At 33.6% G+C, this 23,495-nt stretch overlaps 1 protein-coding gene across 10 annotated transcripts in view; it reads right to left on the minus strand.

Moving 5' to 3' along the window:
• LOC124425431 (synaptotagmin-7) overlaps positions 1-23,495 on the minus strand; it is a 117,746-nt gene that overhangs the window by 77,654 nt on the left and 16,597 nt on the right. For 4 of the 10 annotated variants that reach the window (XM_046965747.1, XM_046965746.1, XM_046965745.1 and 1 more), the window contains one exon: positions 2,263-2,510. In XM_046965747.1, the coding sequence (XP_046821703.1) occupies positions 2,263-2,504 (242 nt within the window). In that variant the 5' untranslated portion in view covers positions 2,505-2,510. Of the gene's footprint in view, positions 1-2,262; positions 2,511-4,941; positions 5,033-5,274; positions 5,347-6,261; positions 6,522-7,450; positions 7,484-23,184; positions 23,328-23,495 lie in introns of those variants that run through there. The other 6 variants (XR_006942503.1, XM_046965740.1, XM_046965739.1 and 3 more) reach the window with 4 other exon arrangements.

The raw sequence follows: 23,495 nt of genomic DNA on the forward strand, positions 1-23,495 counted from the left end.
AAAAGAGAAGAGATTCTTTCTCCTCGAGCATTCTTTCTTTCTCTCTCTCTCTCTCTCTCTCTCTCTCTCATTGCTGCCAGTGTTACCGGAAGAGAGAATGTTCGATTCGCAAATTATCTATGACGGGCTGTATAAAAAATGTGAAAGATAAGCGGTCGGCGTAATGAAGAAAACAAAAAGAAATAATAGAAAAAAATAAAAAAGAAAAAAGTAGTAGTAGAGAACGAAGGGACAAAAGGAAGAAAAAAAATGTTCTCTTTTTCCAGAACGCATCTAACGGTAATGCGATAAGGGTAGTTTTATTTATCGTATATCCCTTGGTGGACATCCTACTCTTTAAAGAATCGTTCGTACACACATATACATATATAAATAATATATCGTATCGTATCGTTTCGTTCTTTCATTGGTAAAAGAATTAAACGATAAGGGTGAAAGCTATAAAAGTGTTAGGAGAGTAAATCCATGTGGTAGGTAAAGGAAAAAAAAAGTGGATAATACGACGCGTATATCGAGAGTAAAAGGATTAGAAGGTAAATTTCAAGGATGGATTTTAAGGACACGGGGAAACCACACATGCCTATCTTTCGATAAATTTTCAGATCCTTTGGGAAATACAGGGAAGTACAGCGAAACGATTCTCCTTCGAGTAAATGCAACGTGCATCAAAGTTATATCCGTCGATGCTTTTTATTTGTCCTTATCCTTCGATACGATTCTATCAAATTAACCTAAATATTCAGGATCAAGGTTAAATTTCGTATGTTTTTCAAAGTGAAATTTTCTGACCACAAGAAGTCGAATGGTGCTTGTTTTTCCAAGAAAAATGAGAACAAAGACGATACGACGAAAACATTTGAAAAACTTGACGCGATAGTATTTACTGCGATGCCAGTAAAAGAGTCTTCGTGAAAGAGAAAGAGAGATAGAAATATAAAAGAAGGTGTAAATCGAATAAAATCCAATCAAAGGGAAGAATGTGATTGAATCAACGAACGAAGTTGTTCACGGATACGGAAGACGCATTCGTTCACGGTAAAAGAGATGCCACTTGATAGTCCAATTAATTTTTTGTCACGTTGAATCATTCAGGATAAAAAGAGATACGATAGTTTTACGTATTATGTTGCAAGAAAGGTTTAAATTTCAATTAAATATCTAATTTTGTGCTTCGAACGATATTGATATTATCATTGAATTTTTTTTTATTTTATTTTTGGAATGAAATTATAGATTTTTCTTAAGATATTCTGGATCAAAGCAAGTTCAATGACCTATCATAACGCCTAGAATTATATCGTAACGATCATATTTTTTTTTCGATTCATACAAAATTTACGAATTTCTTTACGCAAGATCACTCTTACTTGCATCTCATTCGTAGATATTAAAAAAAAAAAGAAATATTTTTAATTAATTGTATTACTGACGAAGGAAAAGATAGGTTCCTCCAAGTAAATGCAGATTTCTTGAAAAATTCCTTTTACCAAGGACAAAATCATCTCCACTGAGTTATCAACCAGGAAGAAACATTTATCCTATCGTCGGCAATGTAGAAAGTTACGATTTACCGATACCTCTTTACTCAAACACAGTCGGTAACTTACTACGCAGGAACATTGACTTTTATCCAATGAGTTAAGTTAACAACTGCGAATAATGATACTTATATTTTCTTTTCTTTTTTTGCTTTTGTTTTACTTCAAAAGTTAAAATTATTGTATTCCTTTATCGTTAAAATAATGATGGAATTAATTAGAAATAAATAAGAAATTTTATCGTCTTCTTACGACGAATAAAACAATTATTACGTAAAAATTGATAATTCATTAATGGAGTCTCCTACGCGCATAACACATCCCTTTCTAATCAGATACTTCTAACGAGATACTCGATATCTCATTTATGCTTTGCTCGACGTTATATAACTTGGGTCTATAGAAATTTAATTTTCATTTAACATTGAATAAAAAACGAGGAAGGAACTCCTCCCTGGGTGTCATAAACCCTAATGAACAAAAAGTGATTAATAAAAATTTGGGTCCAAAGAGTGACTGAGAGTCTTATAACGATATAATCATTTCCGCGAGTCGTGAAACGAGGCCAAGTTGACAGCCCTCGTCTTCGGCCTCGACCTTCCTAATTTTCTATGAATTAAAAGAAGATTTAGAGAAACGAGTTTCTCACGAAGAAGATAGACAGGCGAAGGAAAGAGAGAGAGAGAAAGAGAAAAAGAAAAAGAAAAAGAAAGAGATAGCTTACCCAAGGGTTTTTGTGCTGATAAGACATGTCTTCAGATTTAAGAAACCGTTCTTTTTCGTTGACTGCGTTGGATGACCAGTACCACCGTCGCTGTGCTCATTCGGATCCTCGAGATCGTCATCGCGCTGTTTCGATTTTCTCGCACGAAGATAGAACCACACTGCCAAACCCAACGCAACGATCACTGCTAAAGCTCCGACTGTTCCAAATACTGCTGTTAAGATCATGTCTCTTCTTTCCATGCCCACCTGCGGAACGATCGTAAAGTTAATAATAACATATATCCAAAAATATCGATATATATATATATATATATATATATATATATATATGTATAATTTTTTTCGACTACTGAATTCTGTTTCTCTTTTTTTTCTTCTTCCTCTTTTTTCTCTTTTGCATCTGACAGCGCTCAAAATAAATTTAATAAAATCAAAAATGATCTGTATCTATATTTATTTGTTCCCGTATAAAAAAAAAAAAAAAGAAAAAAAGAAAAAAAGAAATATCCATTTGTGACAAACAATCTCATTCCCTTTTTTACTTCCATTTAGAAGAATGACTGTTTTTTTTCTGTTTCTTTGATTTTCAGATACGAAATAAAAATTGCATTCTTTCAATAGATTTTCCAATAGATTGAAACGCCCACCCTTTCGGCGACATTCAACGCGAACTTTATTATAAAGCGCGAAACACACAAATAGCTATTAATATTTTTAATCGATAATTTACCTCCCAATAAAAACCTTGATAATTCCTCTTCCCTCCCCCTCCCCTCAACATTCTTTCTGCACTTTTATTCATTCACGAATAAAAGAGACTTTCCTTCGAGATAAATACATTCGGGATAAGTCGAACGAAGGAAAATGAAAAGGCTGTCGTCCGCGATAATAAACCACACGAAGAAAATTTCCCTTATCGATCACGATACGTAGAATCACCGTAATTAAGTATGTTTACTTAACGTATACGTACGTAGGCACGCAGTTAGGTATACCTACTCGAAACTCGTTCGATAAGTATATACGAGTGACTTGAAGTATACGTATGTAGAACGAGGTATAGTGTAGTAAGTAGTATCAAGGTGTATTACGTGGAACGGGGTGTCAAGAGCACTCCTTTCGAGTGCTCTACCTTCGCTCGTCGACTAGCTTTAAACGTGTAACAGAGATGGAAAAATCCATGAAGAAAGAAAGGAAAGAAAGAAAAAAAAAAAAAAAAAAAAAGAAAAGAAAAAAAAAAGAAAAGGAAAAAAAATAAAGTTGAAGGAGTAAGATGATAGTCGAGGAGACATAAATATTATTTTTTCTTTTTTTTTTTTTTTTCTTTTTCTTTTTTTTCCTTCAAGGTGTCACGAGGGAGAGACCAGAGACGCAACCCAGACAGAGTACGACATAGGCTATATAGGCGTCATCACTAGAGTCTCCTCCAATTGCAAGGAGAATCCTCTTCTCTCTCCCTCTTTTCTTTACGAAAATCGAATTCAATCCTCTTGAAGCGAGCCGTCATCATCCCTCTACGGATGAAGACGATAAGCCGCTTGCATTCGGGCGACAGGGACCACTTGTCTCGAAATGGTACTCTCGGACTTTTCCAATTCTCGGCAATGAGTGCAATCTTTTTGAGATCGCCGAAATAGCACGGATTTTTTTTGTTTCTTTCTTTCTTTTTTTTTTTTTTTTTTCTTTTCTTTTTAACCATTAAAAGGAATAAAAAGAAATAGAAAAGAACACAGATTTATTTCCATCAAGAAATTCAATACCGTCATGTGAGTCGATTAGAGAATGAATTGCATATCTATTTTCCTTCGAACAATACAAATTCTTTTTCTCTTGATATCACTTTATCCCTTATACTTATACCGTATTATAAATCTTATGGACAACAACAAAAGGAAATATGCGATATAATACGACAATAGTGATTTACTTTTATCGTATCCGTCGACAAAGGAATATTTTCCTTTTCGTATTATCTCAATGTCCTCATAAAATATCACATACAGTTTCATTTATACGCTCCAAGGAAGAAAAAAAAAAAAAGAAAAGGATTCTTCTTCCTTCGTTGCTCAAAAGAGATTCTTTTACTTAAGCGCTTTGGTATTTAATCGATCTCGAAAAGAAGATAAGTGTCGCCACTTACGCGGTATAAAGTGAGATTAATGTTATTCCCCTTTTCATCTTATGGTTATACGCGCGCGCGCGCACACATACACGCACAAACACACATAGACAGTAGAGACACATAAATATGTGGAAACTTTTTAATGCATTTTCAGCCGGCGAACTCTTTTTCCGCACAGCTACGATAATCCGAAGAGATCTTCCCTTTAATCGGCACACTCGTTAAATGATACTGTAAAACAATGTGTCGGGAGGAACCATGATTTTATTCTCGTTGAAATAAAGAGGGAAAAATATAAAATAGCTACCAACAGGTATATACAGACATGTACGTATATACACATATATACGTATGCATGTACGTTTATAGAAGAAAAAAAAATAAAAATGTCATTATCCGACATAAGTTTCCTCTTCGATTAAAATCATTCGATATCGATTATATGGAAGAAATGAAAAAAAGAAAAAAAAAAAAAAAAAGAAAAGAAAAACAAATCTAAATTTTTCTTTCAATATTTATTTTCTATCTACGTACCAACACGTACGAATTACATACCAAGCACATACACGGAAGCATTTGACTCATTCTTTCGTAGAAATATTCCAGGAACGTCGAATAGAGGAACACGTTGTTGCACCTTCTCGTGCTAGAAACCAGAGGTATAGATATATACGTATAGATAGTATTAAGGTGTATCCCCGTATCGACCGGCTCTAAGTAAAGGAAGCTGCACTGTCGTACAAAGAGAGAATTCTACGATTTCAAAGAGTCGATATGTTTCTATACATTATTGTTCATCACCACTTAACATTTCAAACTATACGAATTAATCGCTATACCTAAGTTGTATACACATAATAGACCACTGATAATATTAGATAAAATTACCTGTGGAAATAGTTGATTGAAGACATTGAACATCTGTGTCAGCGATACTACGTTCATGAGTTCACAAAGCCAAAGATAATCGAAACATACTTTACATGGCGCGATACAATACCATATTTCAAAGAAGCTTATGAAACGTCAATAATGGTTTACCGACATTAAATTCTGTTCGTTGTTATATCTCGCGCAATTGCGTATGCGAACAAATGACTTGTCGCTCATATTAATCATCGTTTTCGCTCGTTTAAAACGACGTTGAATGCCGATCGATTTAAAATTGTAACACGTAAACACCGTGAACAACTAACGATTTCACCCTTTCTCTTTACGGGTATTTTAACGGTGACAAAACAAAAAACGGATTAAATATTTCTACGTACAAAAAGATATTATCTTTATTTCTTTTCTATCAATGAAATTATGGCTAACAATATTTTCACGATATATATCCTCTTATCACTTTTAATATGCTATAATTGTCCAATGCGAATAATATACGATTTAAACTATTTTTCGTGCGTAATTCCGTAATATACACGTTCGTAAACATTAACCAGCTCCATTTTTAGCCCATTCCCAACAAAATTGCTTATCTCGTTCGTTTTCATTATCTATACATTTGGACATTATACAAGGAGCATAGAGTCCACGTGTAAATTACGAAGACACATTGCTTTATGCTGCCTTACAAAAAATGATAATGTGCGCTTTCTCTCTCCTTTTTGCTTTTCTTCTTTTTTCTTTTGTTTTGTTTTTTTTTTTTTTTCCTTTTAAACATAATTTATAGAGAATATGAATTTTTACTAGAAAAAACAAATAAGCGTTTTTGCTAGTTTTTGCATAGGTATAGGTGAAACATATAACGATACATATATACCTATCTACATATACATATATATATATATGCATACATATATATATATATATACACACACACAAGTACGTACACATATCTTTGACGAACTATCTGAATCATCGTTTACTTACTAGCTTTCGAGCACGCACAGCTGGATCGATGGCTTTCGGTGGGCCATCAAAATTTGGCTCCAATTCCGCGAAGTACTGACCCGCAATTCCCATGTGTACCATTTCTGTCTCTCTCTCTCTCTCTCTCTTTCTCTCTCTATCTACCTCTTTCTGTTCCCAATTGCCCTTTATAACGGGTTATCGCTGATTACCAACCACGAATAACTTTCAATGGGTATTTTAACGATATTCGGCTCACGTAATTCTTTACAATGAACGTTCTGAAATAAATCTATCGTCAAGGGTGGAATAAATTTTCATAGCGTTCAATACGTATATGGGAAATAATGAATAAATAAATGAAAATTACTTATTAAATAAGACAAACGATCGTACGTAGAGAAAATAGAAATTTTTTTTTCATCGAGAAATCGTAAATATTATCATAAAATCTTCAGATATGTAATACAACAAATATACGTATATCTGAAATAATAAACGTGCGTGGTGAAGAGAAAAAAATTGTTTTTTTTTTTTTTTTTTTTTTTTCTATATAGGAAAATAAATGGTAGATCATTCGAATGCCAATGGTAAATCAATAAACCGGGAATAAAGAGAATGTAAACATCCAACATCGACCGCTCGTTAAAACACTCCCGTTTGATGGACTATTAACAAAGAGAGAAATGGGAAACGAGAGAGACAAAGAGGGAGAAAAAAGGAAAAAGAGATAATAAGAGAGAAGGATATAAACTGTTGAAAATTTCATTGATCTTCTGCCAAGAGTAATGAACTCGGTAAAGCACAAATTGTAAGGTACTTATCGACTTATAACTTTGATATAAATTGTCTCAACTTAAAAGTATTCCCGATCGCGTCAATAAACTCGTCAAATTTCATCAATCCTATTTATTTTAACGATTTATTTAAAATATCATCATAAATCAATGATAAATCAATGATTAAATAAAAATTACTTTCTTTATAGATTTCAATTAACAATTAATGAAACATTATGAATTTGAATGGGATACCTAATGAATATTTTTATTAAAAAAACGTAATGAATTTTCTATATTTACATATATGAATCTTATAAAGAACATTCAATACTGTCAATGAAAATCAAAGAGTTGACTTTGATTTAAAGTTCTGAGGTCAATCACGGTAAAAAGGAATTAAAGAGGAAAATTTCAATTAAAAGGTTTACCGTCATTTTCATCTACGGCGATTATGTCTCGAATCAAATTTTCTCTCTCTAAAATAGAAGAATTGTAGCTTGTATATGATGTATATGTATATGTACATATATATATATATATATATGTATATATATATACATATATATACATATGTATATATATATACATATATATATATAGAAGGAAGGAGAGAAATAGAAAGAAATATGAAGAAATAGAGATAAATAGAGATAAAAGGAAAAAAGAAGTATAGAGAAACTGATGCTTATGACGTTCGAATACACGTACAACCGTTCTCTTACGTTCGTCACACCGTTCTGACAAAGAGACTTGACGTCCCTTTCGAAAACACCTTCACAAGTAAACACACATACACGGCACCATGTTTTCACAGAAGGTGAAGGGATAGACAAGAAGAAAATAACATGACACGATCGTACGATATCTTTCCTTCTCTATTTATTTATCTACCTATCTATCTTTTTCCCCTCTGTTTCCCTCTCTCTCCCTTCTATTCTCTCTTTTTCCCTCTCTTTCTCTTTATCTATGCAACGTGCAGCGTCAGACGGTTGATACTGGACTCTGAGTAAGGTCGTTGTTGTTGGCACTTATCGTTTGATGACGTTCGCACGAACCACGATAACACCACAAGGGATGTCGAACGCAAAAGGAATCAAAAGATAAAAAAGAATGTGAAAAAAGAAGAAAGAGTAAACGAGAATTTCGCGATGACACCGAGTGAACGCAAGTGGATTTGTATCCCTCCCCCTCTCTCTCTCTCTCACACACACACACACAGACATACACATACATACGTATATATATACACACACACACACACACACACACACACTCTTTTGACGAATGGAAATTCGACGGAACTTTTTCTCTCTTTCTCTCTCCCTCTCTTTTTCTCCCTTAATCGCACGTGCGCGCGCACACGCACCCTTTTTATATACGTCACGCGCTCTCTCTTGCGCTCGAACACGCCAAACGATGAATGTGTTGAGCGAATGGACCACGGCTGAGCTAAAGCGTACCTCGGCTTTTTCCGGAAACGTTCGTATTCTCTCGTCAAGCCAATGGCAAAAGCTATATCCACCTTCGGGCGACCCAACTTTCATCCTGCGGCAACCCCATACATTTAACGACGCGCCGTGACCCGCGCAACTAAGAATTTCATATAAATGATTCTTTTGTTCAATCAATTATTATTAAAGATCGAAAGGAAAAAGGCATTGTTATCGGGAAAGAAATAAATCTATTCGTAAATGGATAAACGAAAAGCGAATTAGAAATTAAACCATTCGAATGAATGAAACAAACGATACCAAACTCCAAGTCGAAGGGTTAAATTTGAAACAAGTTTGTTCTAGGTTGATTCTCTTGTTGTATCGTTTGTCGCGTTCATCGAACGTATCGGAAGAATGGCGATAGGAATGGCAGAACTTCTAACACGGAACTGGAACACGTCAGTTGTAAATCGCGTGACTATACGAGTTCATATTCAAACACAGTAGTTCGCTGCATGCCAAGAAATCCACAGCTATTGTTATGATCAAGCGGAGCGCAAATTACAGGCGCGTTGCCTTCTGCGATTCACTCCTCCTTTCTAAGTCCAACTCTCTCAACCGCCTCCACTTCCACAGCTCTCCTCGGTCGTCCGTTAAGCAAACCCTCCTATTCTCGTTCCTCAGTCTCATACCGACCCTTCTGAGAATTCCAATCTTTCACGATTTTGCACGATCTCATGCTCGTTACAACTAGCAGTTTGACTCTTACGAAAGAAAATAAATCCTTTTGCAGTTCACGCGAACTTATCCATAATAAATATAATATAATGTGTGTGTGTGTGTGTGTGTGTGTAATAAAACACGTAAGTACAGGTACTTGAGCGACTCGTTCTCTGAACGGCCCTTTTTTATCTTATTCACATTTATTCAAACGAAAAAATAACAGATATTAAAATATTAATTATACCAGCAGACAAAAGGTAAAGAATTCTTCAAGATAAGGAAAAGAAGAGAAAAGAGCTAAGAGAATATTGACAGCGCCATCTTTGTTTGACTTATGAAAAAGCAGAAGCTCGTTTAAGCTTCGACGAGATCGCCGATAAAGTCTGTTTACCTTATAGATGCGAGCCAGCCCTCTTAGCCATGAATTATTCTGGACGCAAACCCCTCTCGAGCGCTCGATATCTTTATATCGATGAATGTGATAAAGATGTGTTGCGGATGAATAAAAAAATTCATAAATAAATGCATTAACTCGATTTAAAAGGATTAATGTTAAAGGAAGAAAAAAAGAAAAAAGAAAAGGAAATGGAAAAAGAAAGTCAGGCTCGCCGATGTACGAGACCTCTTTTGAAATGTTTAACAAAAGTAAGAAAGAGAGAGAGAGAGAGAGAGAGAGAGAAAGAGAGCTTATATACGTCGGTGGTTTAAAATTTCTTTTCTTTCTCGCCTTAGGAAAGAAATAACTCGAGGAAATACTCTACTGCTACTTGACGTTCGTGGCACAGGTAAGCAACACGAAATTACCGACATAAGATGCGCTCCTTCTCAAAAGTCGCGTCACGTTCATCTCTTTCTTCATCTTCGTCTTTTTCTTCTCCTTCTTCTCTTTCTTCCATCATCTTCTTTCCAACTCCCTTTTCTCCTACGTTAAAGACGAGAGAAAGATAAAAAAGAAAAAAAAGAAAAAAATCGAAAGGATATACGGCAATGCGCTTCGAATTTCTTACAAAATATGTATCCTACATTTATTAGACCCTTGACTTTCGAGAGAAGTATATTCCCTCTCAAAAACGATCAAACTTCGATATATTTTCTTCTCTACGATCAAACTATATTACGTAAAGGGAGGACGGGAATGGTAGGGGGCAAATCTTTTATTAACTTTTTCCTATTCATTTTCTAAGTTTAAAAGAAATGTATTCCCCGTAGTAAACACGGATCCATTCAGACTGACTATTTTGAATATTTCGTAAAAATTTCATGTTCTTTCTCTTTTACGCAGATCTACGAGAGACACGACAAAATAAAAAAAGAAAAAAAAAAAAAAACGAATATCCATTTATTAAAATGTAATCAAAGTAAGTGTAAAAGCATGGTTTTCTCCTTTATACGTGCTATCTCGTTAAATAAATCTTTTACGTATCGAATAGAATGCATTCGTTGAATGGAACAAACTAATCGATTTTTCGAGTCACTGTCAATTCTCGCATGATCTATTATGAATTAGCATTAAAACGAGAACGCAAAGGAACGTAAATGAATAAATTACGAGCGGATAACTGGCTCGTCGAGTAAACGCGTGTTAATAGCTAATACAATAAACATAGAACGTATACTCGATTATATTTTGGGTGGAAAATGAAAAAGAAAACAAAAAAAAATTAAGAAAAAATATGTTCGAAAATGAAACACGATTATATGCCGCGATTATCATTGTCGATACTTCATCATGCAAATTCTTCGTTCCCGATCTCTCCGGTTGGACCAACCACCAACTTTAGTATTTTAATGAAGCGCAAAGCTGGGAGTTCCGATGGAAATTAATCCCACGGATACAATGTTTCTCTTGAATTATTTTCTACATCGGCGAAGTGTACGATCTCGAAATTGTTCAAATCATTAAGAAAAACATTATCACATGGAAATTAATTTCATGTAATTAATGTACATCATATAATAATCCTGGTTCGGTTAATAGCGCTTTGTTTTAATAATTAAAACGTCCATAAATTAAATTTAATAATGATAATATTACAATATTTTATGTATACATCTATTCGTTCTATTGTATTAGGTTTATTAGATGTACGAACGCACGTAATATTACATTGGGTGAGTTTCCATCTAAATTTTGTTATAATGATTAATGTGTCAAGAGACGTTTAATATCGACAATGTTATTCGGGCCGATAAACGTCAGTATCGATACTACCAATAAAATAGATTACAGTACAATATAATTATCAAGAAATTATGTATAATACAATGTGCGGTATATCTAATCAATTATGAAAAGAGCCGTTATACAAAAGAAAATCCGTATGAGATCTCGTCGTGATTTAACGTTTGGACGTATTAAACCAACCACCGGAAGCAAAATCCGCTTGACTAACGAAAATGAAGATATATATATATATATATATATATATATATATATATATATATACATATCTAGACCGGAAAAGAGGAAACGCAAAAAGCACACGGAAGCAACGAATGGTTAGAGTTCGCTTGCTCGAAAGTTAATTCAAAATGCAAAGGTACCTGGCGCAACGAGTTCCAGAGCGTGGAGCATTTCAATTACATCGAAATTAGTTTCGTTTACTTATCAAGACCGTCGTCCTCCAATGTTGCTTTCTGTCCCGTCGAAAACGCGTAATAAGCTTGTTCCGCATCTCGTTTTCCACGTTTCATGCTCGATAAATCGTTATCGACAGATTCGCTTCCTCTTATTGAAAGCGCCATTCAATATGTTCGATAGCCATGTAATGATGATCGCCCGATACAATTTTATATTACTTTTTCTTTATTTTCTTTCATTTACAATTCATCCGCATTAATCATCCATTTTTATACGAGCAGAGTTGAAAGAAAAAAAAAAAAAAAAAAAAGAACTTGCGTCTATCTCGAAAAAAAGAAACTTCTATTCCGTAAGAAAGTAAATGGCGTGTCGCACCATTTTTAAATAATGATAAAATTATACAATTTTTAATTCAAACGTTTATAGAGAAAAGCAAAAGAGTTTCCATCTCGATACCCGTGGGATTAATGCATTAATGCGATGGTACACGCTCTAAGAAAGTTTGCATTATTCGCATATGCATCCGGCGAGTATGACGTAAGATTATAAAGACACGATAGGGAACGAGAAGGAAAAAGAGAAAGATAAAAAAAAGTAGCACGAACTTAAAAATGAATCTTGGAAAATGTTGAGAAAAACTATCTCTGTTGTCGCGAGGGCATTAATTTAATTAAACACTTTATAAAACGATTTTTGATTTATGCCCTCGTTGGAGAAGATTTTTCTCCGTTGATAACTGTATATGCCGACCCCATTAACGATTCGTTGGTCAGTGCGGTAAAAGGTCCGATTTCTGATTAAAACCCATTCGTATCCTTATAAATAGACCAAAATACTTGTTTATATATATATATATATATATATATATATATATATATATATATCTGCATATGTATCGCGCATCTATTTTCAAACTTCATTTCAAATCGTATTTCTAAGGCTTTAAGCATAATTGAACATTTAATTTCTCTCCGTACTGTTTCTGGCGAAGAGAAGAGGAAAAGAACTTCACTTCGGAAAAATAATAAAAGGAAAAAAAAAAGGAAAAAGAGAAAGGAAAAGAAAAAGAAAAAAATTAAAGAAAAAGAGAAAAATGGAGAAAGGAAGAAAGAAAGAAAGAAAAAAGAAAATAACGGTTGTAATGAGTACTCGCCTAGGAGGAAAGTAAATAACGAAAAGCATAGCGCTTGAATTTCAACGAAGCTAGAGTGGTAACGTGTTATAAATTCCCCGCTACTTTTTATCCCTCCAATCGTTTATCCCAAGAGAAATCTACGATTTAGAAATTTTCAAAATGGTTATGACTATCGTCCCATAAAGTTATTTGTTTCTCCTTAAAAAATAAAGCAATAACGTTAGTCCTCATAGTCGAATCATTAATATACTCTCCCGCAACGTACATATCATCATCGACCTTACTTTTCCTTTTACATCTTTAACACGTTGATTGTCCTTTAATCGAGCGATGAGTAATTTATGAGTTAGTCCTGTGATCTTTCGACGAGCAGGAATCAAGTAGGCATCCACGGATCTTTAAAATTTACCCTTCATCCGCGCCATCAGAGAAGATGGTATTCATAATTGATGAACTAGCCGAGTGAAAAGGGGGTTGAAATTGGGTCGAGCGCGGCTTCACTACCAAAGAATAAATGTACACAAAGCAACGTATCACCCCTAGTAATGAATGCTGCTGCTGTCGATGATGCTGATGGTAATGATGATAGTAAGAATTATTCGCAGAGAATAAACAACTATAAACTGTTGTAGGAAGGAAAGCTAAAGGAACAATGGAAAATTTCACGTGTCGAAACTCGCTCGATCTCTTTCGAAGAAAACCTCGGCGAGACTTTAAAATCATGTATTTCTTCTGGAAAACTTTTTCGCAATGCTTCCGGTAAGCTGAATAAACTCCGTTGGAAAAGGAGACCTAGGGCAAGGTAGTATTCGTTCGTATTGCTCTTTCGATCGCTCGATAGCTTTTACGAATCGATGGTGAAATATTCGAAGGAATAACTCACCAGGAAAATACTTTCGTACCGGCACTTTTCCAAGGAATACCTGCCACCAACTTTTCCAAACTAGATAGAAATATATGAAATTGCGAGTTAAGCTTGTCCTTTCCGAATTGTTTAACGGTGCACATTTGTAAATAAATCATTTCGAGGAAGTTGATGAAAATTAGAACCATCGATGAAATTAATTTTTCGATATATAATATTTCTCCCTCCCTCTCTCTCTCTCTCTCTCTCTCTCTCTCTCTCTCTCTCTCTCCCTTTTCTTGAATTCGTCATTGAATCAACCAATCTTATTACCTTAACACTTTTATCTTCCATTAAGAGAAAAGAAAAAAATAATAGATCTTATCGGAGACGTTATACGAATTTCTAAGAGAGATCTCTCCGGTTTACGATCTCTCCTTGTTCTCTTTCTAATGGAAACACGTGCCTAGTAAAGCCCCAATCGTTTACTTTTATTTACGGGATAAAGTCTCTTACGTAGTAGAATCGTCTAACTAGCGGAATACTTTGTCGTTCCATTTTTGTTTCGTGTTCTCATTTCTTCTTTTCCTTTTTTTTTTTTTTTTTTTTAAATTCCGAACGTTGGAAAGACCTTTCGATAAAATTTCTTGACTCTTTTTGGTATTTCTTTGGAACAATAAGTCGCTTCGGTGATATTGGAAATAGAGAAAATGTCGAATCTCGAATGGATAGATAGGATTTATTTCTCGTAGGTAATAAAATGCGAAAACGACAACAGGAGTAACCTTCGAGGAGGTCAATCGAAAAACAACGTGAAAAATCGATTCAATCGAGGAATTTTTCATGAAAAAACATGCAGCGCGAAGATGAGAGATGATAACGAGTTCGAACTAACCCTAACTCGAACCAAATGTAGCACGATCTTGCACTTTAGAGTCTAGTAATTTGATTGCTCTCGTAGCTCGTGTGCTCTTAGAAATTCACCCTCGACATTACACGCTCTCTCTCTCTCTCTCTCTCTCTAGCTCGCTCACTATATCTCTTCCTCTTTCCTCTACGTTTTCTAACGTTTCGGGGCATCGCATTGTTCGTCGTGACTCCATTAACGAGATAATTAATGCGAAAACCGACCACGCAGCACGTTCACTCTAATTTCTAAATCGATCAAACTGTTTTTCCCTAAAGTTTCGACGAAACACACACGAAATTTCTCTATAACGTACGTATGTATAACTAAAGCAATTAAAAAGGAATTGTTCGAAACTTTATGTTGTTTCTAAGTTTAACATCTTTTTTGATCTCGTAAAATTTACAAGTCTTCACGAGCACCTCTTTTTTTACCACTTTATACATCATCTTTTTAATATACTGAATTTTTTTGCGATTTTAAATCAAGTCAAAGCAGCCACGTTGTAAAGTTTACCTTGCTCACCGGAAAAAGATACCAACCGAGAATAATGAAAAAAAAAGAAAAAAGAAAAAAAAAATAAAGGAAAAAGTACAAAAAAAGATGACAGAAGGGTGGCTTGTTTTATTTTATCACTTAATAACAGCTGATGGCGATAAAATGGCACGTTTGTGATAGAACGCTCGAAAGGGTGTCCAATATTATTGCCGTTATGAGCTTGTAGCATAAAATCTACCGTAATAACGAAGATGATTATTTTGTAGAAAGGAGAGAAATAATTCAATTATTAATTTCTATATCAAACAAAAATTATTTCACTTCCGACTACGCATATACGAGCCTTGCATCTCTCTATAATGTTTTAATCGATATCTAAAGAAAAAAAAAAAAAAAAAGAAGAATATTCGAGTGAACGATATGGATCGATTCGAATCATAAAACCTTCTCAATAGGTTTCTCAAAATATATACGTGTATGTATATGGTCGAAGTCGTAAATATAAGTATATAGATATAGATATATATATATATATATATATATATATATATGTGTGTGTGTGTGTGTGTGTACGTATATATGTAGGTACAACGTACATGGATGTATTTTACGATGCGTTATCGAGTACGCGCGATCGATATATAGATAGTATTGATTTTGTATCAATGTAGGGAGAAATTCGGCCGGCGAAATGAAACGACTTCACTATTTGTTACACCTTTACTATATTTCTCTAACACTATTCCTACGACTTCGATTTAAAGAGGAAACAAAATTCTAAGAGAATCTAACAAATAAAGTAGAAAGTAATTTCGAGAGATCCTATAGAAAGAAAAAAAAAGTCATATTATTTAATCAATATCATTAATCATAAATCTTCATAAATAATATATATATATATATATATCAAGTAAATATTAATACGATATATTAAATGTTAAGAAGTTTAATTTTGTTCTTTCACATTATATTTCTTTTTTCCAACGAGGGAAAGGAAAGAAAAATATATTTGTTTTTTTACTCCGATCGTCACGTTCTTATTTACTTACTTACTTTCTTATAAATAATTCTTTGAAAGTTACGAAAAAATAAATGAAAAGAAAAAATGAAAAAAAGTAAATATGTGCCCTTCGAAGTAATACGAACGAAGCTCAAAGTATTGTCCCACTTCATAGATTTTTTAATGACAAGTTTGTGTCAGCGCGAGTAAACTATTACATTAGTATGTAAAACAATCGAGTAAAAGTTTTAGCAAGTGGTATACTTTCGTATGTTTCTCTACGGCATTAAATGGAGCTTACTTAAACAATTCATGGACTAGTTATGCTACCTATATATATGTATATATATATATATATATATATATATATATATATATATATATATATATATATATATATATATATACATGCCGTTTGCTAGTGTTAAATAGGCCGTTTTTCTTCAAAGGTTGTTTCTCTTTTTCGATATACTGACAAAGAAGATAAATAGAAAGATGGATGAATTTTCTATAAGTGGAGAAATGTGTAACGTGTGACACTTAGTCCCTTATATCAAGTGACTCGAACATTTTCTTTACGAAGGACTATAGAATGATTCATCTTAATATACTCTAACTTTATAATAATACAGTGACAGATGAGTGAATTTGAAAAAGAATAAAGCCTGCAAAAATAAAATAAAATAAAATAAAATTCTTTGTGAGACAGAAGAAAGCAAAAAATTAATCAAAGGAAGAAGAAAATAAAACGTAAATAAATCAATCAAGAAGGAAGAAAAAAAAGGAGAAATAGATGATGGCTCGTTAAATGGTGATCAGTCTGCGCTCACGTGATCGTGAACTTCACACGTGAAAGTACCGCTTTATCGAGGTAATGTGCCGCAAAGCCATCAAACCCTCCATTTTCAGGAAGCGCATTTCTACACATATACATACAGATAAATATGTAAACTCATATATATATACCTATATATATATACATATATATATATATATATAATATGTAAATACATAGAAAACGTAACACCATTTAACAAAGAGGAAAGCTTCAATTCTAGTGTATGGAATCGATCAATAGACCGCAAAGTCAAACCAGAAAACCTTCAAATTAATTTATATCAGTTTTGTTGATAATAATGAACGTTCGATCTAACAAACCTATTTCATCACGAATTCTACAATATCACGAATATTTTTTTTTTTTCTTTTTTTTTTAATTCCTTCGCCATTGCTATTTTCAATGAATTGTATGTAGAAGAAAGAGAAAGAGAGACATTGATGAGGGAACGAGACTATCGAATTACTTATGGACGTTTGCTGAATAATAATCCTGCATAAATATCTTTTTGTTTGCATGGCTGTTAAGTCTCGAGTCCCTTAATGGAAGCCAACGAATCATCACTTAGGTACCGGAAAAAAAACAGTATTGTTTGCTTTGATCCATTCGGCAAACGCATTTATGATTAGACGTATATTTCTATATCCTGTCTATTTTTCTAAATATCTTCTCTCTCTCTCTTTCTCTCTCTCTCTCTCTCTCTCTCTCTCTCTCTCTCTCTCTCTCTCTTTCTTTCTCTTTCTGGTGAAGTCTACATCGATATACGATGTAATTAGAAAACTCGCTAATTATTCACTGATACGCAAATGCATCTCTCGACAGAATTTCTTTCGTGTCTACTTATGCATATCTGTGAATATTGAAAAAAAAAAGTAAAAATAAAAATAAAAACATACGAACAGTAAGGTATTTTTTTTTTTTTTTCTAAATCGAAAATAAACTTTTTTAATATTCCGCATAGAGCACATATAACAAGGATAAAAAGATAGTATCGGTGAAACGAAGTCAGAATCAAAATGGAATTGGTAAACACACACGCGACACAAAGACCGTTTCATAATAAGAATACAAGGTTGCGAGCTTTGAAATTCGCAAGCCTCTTCCATTGTTCAAAAATTACGACTTTGCCGTTACTCCTCTCTACCACTCATCAGTCTTCGCAATTATTAACCACTCACGTTTCAACCGCCGGCTACCATGGTAAGCTCTTGTGCTACTCTTTAAAGAAGAACTGAAAAAAGAGAAAGAGAGAGGGAGAGAGAAAAAGAGGAAGAGGAAAAAACAAAGTGCTCGCGTAATATTAATTTCACGTTCCATTACAGATGCAACTCAAAAAAAAAAAGAAAAGAATTGGAGCTTACGCTTCATTTTAGGCGAGATAAAATTTACAAACTATACAGAGACATGTCACAACGAAACATTTTGCATATCTCTTTGTGAATGCGAAAAATCAGACAAGGAAATATTTTAATGTTCTTAAAGAAAATTATTCCGAAGCATGTCTAGTAATATCTATTAATTTAAAAACTTTAAGTTTTCTGTCAAGTATATGCAAATTTATACGAGTAAAAGTTTCTGTTAGAGAATTTTTGAAACTTCATCTAACTTTATAAATATTGGAATAAACATGTAACAAATTTTATGATTTATTTAACATTAAACACTAAGATACTATAAATTATTAATAACGAGATATTATTCGACTGTTAAAAGATTTGTTACAAAAAAAAAAAAAAACAAAAAAGAAAAAAGAAAGAAAAAAATTATTTCCTTCGCTGAGAACAATATGTTCGAGAGATTTGATTTAATGAAAAAATTTTCATTCGACAAAGAAAAATCGCAAAACTCATTTCGTTTTTTTTTTTTTTTTTCTATACTGTATAAGGACGAAGAAAAACGTCTCGTGCCTACAGATCTAACTTGTCCAACAATAAGCTAGATCACTTTTCACATTGTTCGCCGGTATTTGTGGTGAGGTTCAAGGGATAAGAGGGTTGCGACTAAACCCTCTTTTCCATATAGTAGAACGATTCTTTTTTTTTCTTTCTTTTTCTTTTTTTTTCTTCTTTTTTCTTTTCTTTTTTTTTTTTTCTTTCTTTAAATATTACCCGCTCAAACGCGAACTGCGAAGATTTATGTATTACGTAATAGTCTCGTAAATATAAGTAATATAGGACATAAAATATATCCTATAAGATATATATCGAGAAAAAAGTTAAATGATTAACTATAATAAATTGTAAGAAACATTATCGATTGTAAAGTAATTTTTTCATTAAATTTTTATAGAGTCACAAGAATATCGTTTTAATCAAAGCCGACATGTAAAAAGTATAAGAGATTTTTTATTACGCGAAATTTGAAAAATATCGAAAGAAATACTTGTGATGAAGTAGAAACTGAATACACGAGTATTAGAGCTTTCACCTAGGCAAAAGGCTATTATTATCCAACATTGAAACGATGTAGAGAGTCGCGTGTAACATCGTAAAAAAAATTAATAATTAAATAGAACTCTCTCTTTCCATTCCGCGTTTTATTTTTCGCTTTTCGTGTCTCTATATCCTTTATCCACCCTCGACCATGGTGGCGTCTCCATATATAGAGAAAATAAGTTCTGTAATTCTTATGGGAATAACCTATAGCCGTGAGGCTTACACGTATTCCTGTTTCGAGAAATTTAGTAGGTGTGAAATGTACTTCGTAACAGAAGACAAGACACATCGTAATTAATTCTCGAGATTCGTCTAATGCCTAAAATAGAGAATGCAGACAGAGAGAGAGAGAGAGAGAGAGAGAGAGAGAGACACACAAGTACTTACAAAATTGTAATAGAATTTAATGAAGAGCGACGAAATTGCATGGAATACAAAGGCTAAGGATATATTAAAGGGCCCCTCACTTGGGTGCCATTTTCAAGACCGTGATAAATTTTACAATACATACTCGTATATTTTCTTCCTCCGCCCCATAACACAATCTTCCTCTTTTTATTTTGTATTCTTTCACCATGCATCTCTTTGCTCGAATCTCACGAACGTTAAGGATATATATAATATATATACATAAAATACTCTATATATTATATATATATAATACATATACGTATATATATATGTATGTATATATGTATGTGTACTTATATATATATATATATATATACATATATATATATATATGCGATATACATTATATGTACGGGTTGTACGGGCGTCGTCGCGTGTGCGAAACAACAAGATCGATACTTTTTAACTTCCATACGATCTACTCCTGCTTCTCGGGGCCTCACGGATTAATTACTTATCGTCAGAAAATTCACCGTCACGAAAATGTACTCCGCTCACGAAAAACGTGACGACGCCGTGAACGGTTACGCCGACTTCCTGAAATCTTAAAGCAAAAAATAAAAAAGAAGAAAACGAGAAAAACGGAAATGATGGAGGGGAAAACTGTTGAAAAAAGATATTAGGATTTTCAAATTCAAACAAAATCAAATAATTTAAGTACTTGTTTAAAATGCATTGACTCAAAGAGAAAAAAAGAAAATATAGATCTGCAAAAGTAGAAACGACAATTGTAAAATAATATTCGTGTGAAAATTTCTGAATGGTCATGTATTTTTCTTTGTTTTTCTTTTTTTTTTTTTTGTTTGATCTTATAAATTAAAATATTCATTCGAGGTGCCCGCTATTGTGGGAAAAGCATTACACAAGTGCATAGATACTCTAATAGGGCATTAACAACTTTCTCAAAACTAGTTCACCGAAGCGTAAAACGAGAGAGATTAGAAACGGAGAATGAAGAAACAAGAGAGAGAGAAAGAGAGAGAGAGAGAGAGAGAGAGAGAGAAGGTGAACGTCACTTGGAATCCTGCTGAATTTAACGTCGTTAGAAACGTAAAATGGCGCTCGATGAACGAAACCCGCAAATCCCTTCGTCGAGGACCTACGAAAATGGACCAACTTCAAGTTGTCGTACTGTGTACATATACGAGGCGAAATACCGTCTGACAGCTGGCTTAAGTTAACGAAATAATGTGTAAATTTAAACGTCCGTCGAAAGCACTAAACACTTTTAAAAAAAAGAAAGTCGTATGTAAAAAAAAAATTTGTATGTAAAAAGAAAATATTTTTTTCACATTTTAAAAAGGTGAATACGAGTAAAAAAAAAAAAAGTAAAATAAAATCGAAATTAATAAATGAATAAAAACAATTTCATTCGTGCGTGAAGAACGTTGCATTATTGATTACAAGTAATCAATAAAACATTGAAATCAATTGAATCATTGAAACAACAATAACACCAACGAGAGAAATGAAGAGGGAGAAATAGGGAGATATATATATATATATGGATGTATTTACGATTGAAGATATATTAACGTAACGTTACATTGTCGATTGCACGCGATGCAACGTCGATACGGATGCTGATATTGTTGATGATAAATCTCTGTTTCTCGTGCATAGAACAATACATAGAACGTGTAAAGCGTTAATCACGTCAAGCGGATAGTATTAAGATGCGACACCAGTAATCATGTCTTTACTCTCGTTTCACAAATGAATCCCAAAAAGTGAATACCGCTTTAGATTACGTCGTTTGTGCAACTTTCTCTCTCTCTCTCTCTCGCTCTCTCCCTATCTCTCTTTCTATCTGACTTCCTCGTTCTAGCTGATTTTCATCACAGTTTGCTAAAGATTGAGTGACAAGATTTAGAACGCACAATAGCGAACGTTCAGGTACAAGATGGAGATGGGAAACGCGATCTTTTGTTACGAAGAAACCAAAGATCCATCTATAAGACAGATAAAAGATAAAGAAGATCTAACGAGAATTTTAGACAATAGAAAGGATGTAAATGTCAATGAAGAAATGAACGAACCATCAGCGGTACCGTTACCTCAACATCTCCGATCTCTCTTATCGAATTCGTTAATTCAGCTTTCTTCTACCTTGAGTGGTAATTCGCAGAAATAAAATCAGTTAACTAGAACTGAGTTAGAAATTGTTATCAATCATTTGATATCAAAGGTCTCATACTCGATTGATGTTACCACAAAAGGAAAAGCTTTTTACAGGAAAAAAAAAAAGATAAAAGAAAAAAGTTAGAATTTAGGAAATAGGAGTTATAAAGTTCCTTGGCTAACGTCAAATGTGGCAACAAAAGATAAGATGCGACTTTTCATGCGCATGAAAATCTTTGTGCTAAAAAGATGCGACGAAGTGTAAGCGAGAAGGATATATATATATATATATATATATTGGATTTGAAATGAAAGTGGAAAATCCTATCTTAAAACGATGTCAGAATCGACGAAAAATCGATCGAAACCGACGACGACGACGACGACAACGACGACGATGACAATATCAATGTCTCCTTTACACGCAACATTAATACAAGGTCGATAAGGTATCTTGTAAAAGATAGTTATTTTCTTTGACACCGTAACGTTACGTGGTAGATAGGTACATCCATATAGTCTCAAGCTCGGCTCATAATCAGATGAAAGTGGACTCGCTTTAATGGATATAGATACACCTGGAAAATCGTATTACGCGAGTACAAGACATCTACACGGTCGAATGCGACCAGCCATAGTCGAGGGAATAGAGTCAATGATATAGCGAGACATCTTACGAATCGTTCCATTATCCCTATTTCCTGTTGAATCAAAATTTCGTTTACCATCTTTTACCATCTTCAAATGTTCAAAATGTGTTCCATCGAAACAAATTGATTACTATTAAATTGATAATTACGAATCATCATTTTTCTGCGTTCGCATATCTACGTCAAAATCTTGATAGCTCGTAATATCTCAACAATGGAAACAAATACTTTCTTTGAATCAATTTAACCAAAGCTTACGTCGCAGTGTTACAATACTAACATTACAATACTGATCGACTAGATCAGACATGCTCATTGAACCAAAACGTTATACATTTACTGTGTCCTTCGGCTTTCGCATCGCGTCGCTAACCGAAATTCAATCTATATATTTTGTCATCGCAAAGAGATAAAAAAAAGGATCGCAAAGGGAGGAAAAGAAGAAAAAAAATTGGAAATAAAGAAAATGAATTTTCGAATGTGACTACGAGCATGTGAAATGAAATTTTATTTATTAAAAAAAAAAAAAAAAAAAAAAAAAAAAAAGAAAAAATAAAGATAATACGTCCTGTCGTTTCATACGTACGATCGATGAGTCCAGATGGTGAAGGTTCTCCTTGCTAATAGACGAAAACGCGTTTCACTCCGGCACGTTGAAATGCTTTTGGCATGAATCCAGACGAAGGAACTTAACTTAACCGTCCGCGAACGAATCGTTTGTTACGGCACACAACGTTGCACTCGCTTGTTAGAAGGTGACCATTTGTATACGTCCAAAGTCAGCTTTGTCCGCGATCTCTTTAAGCTTCCAACGACTGAATGAAGGTAGTTTATGAATGAATAGAGAATAATAATATTCTCCGATTGATATAATACACCTTTCATTTCTTTTTTCTC

This window comes from Vespa crabro, chromosome 7 (assembly GCF_910589235.1).
Source record: "Vespa crabro chromosome 7, iyVesCrab1.2, whole genome shotgun sequence".
NCBI lineage: Eukaryota > Metazoa > Arthropoda > Insecta > Hymenoptera > Vespidae > Vespa > Vespa crabro.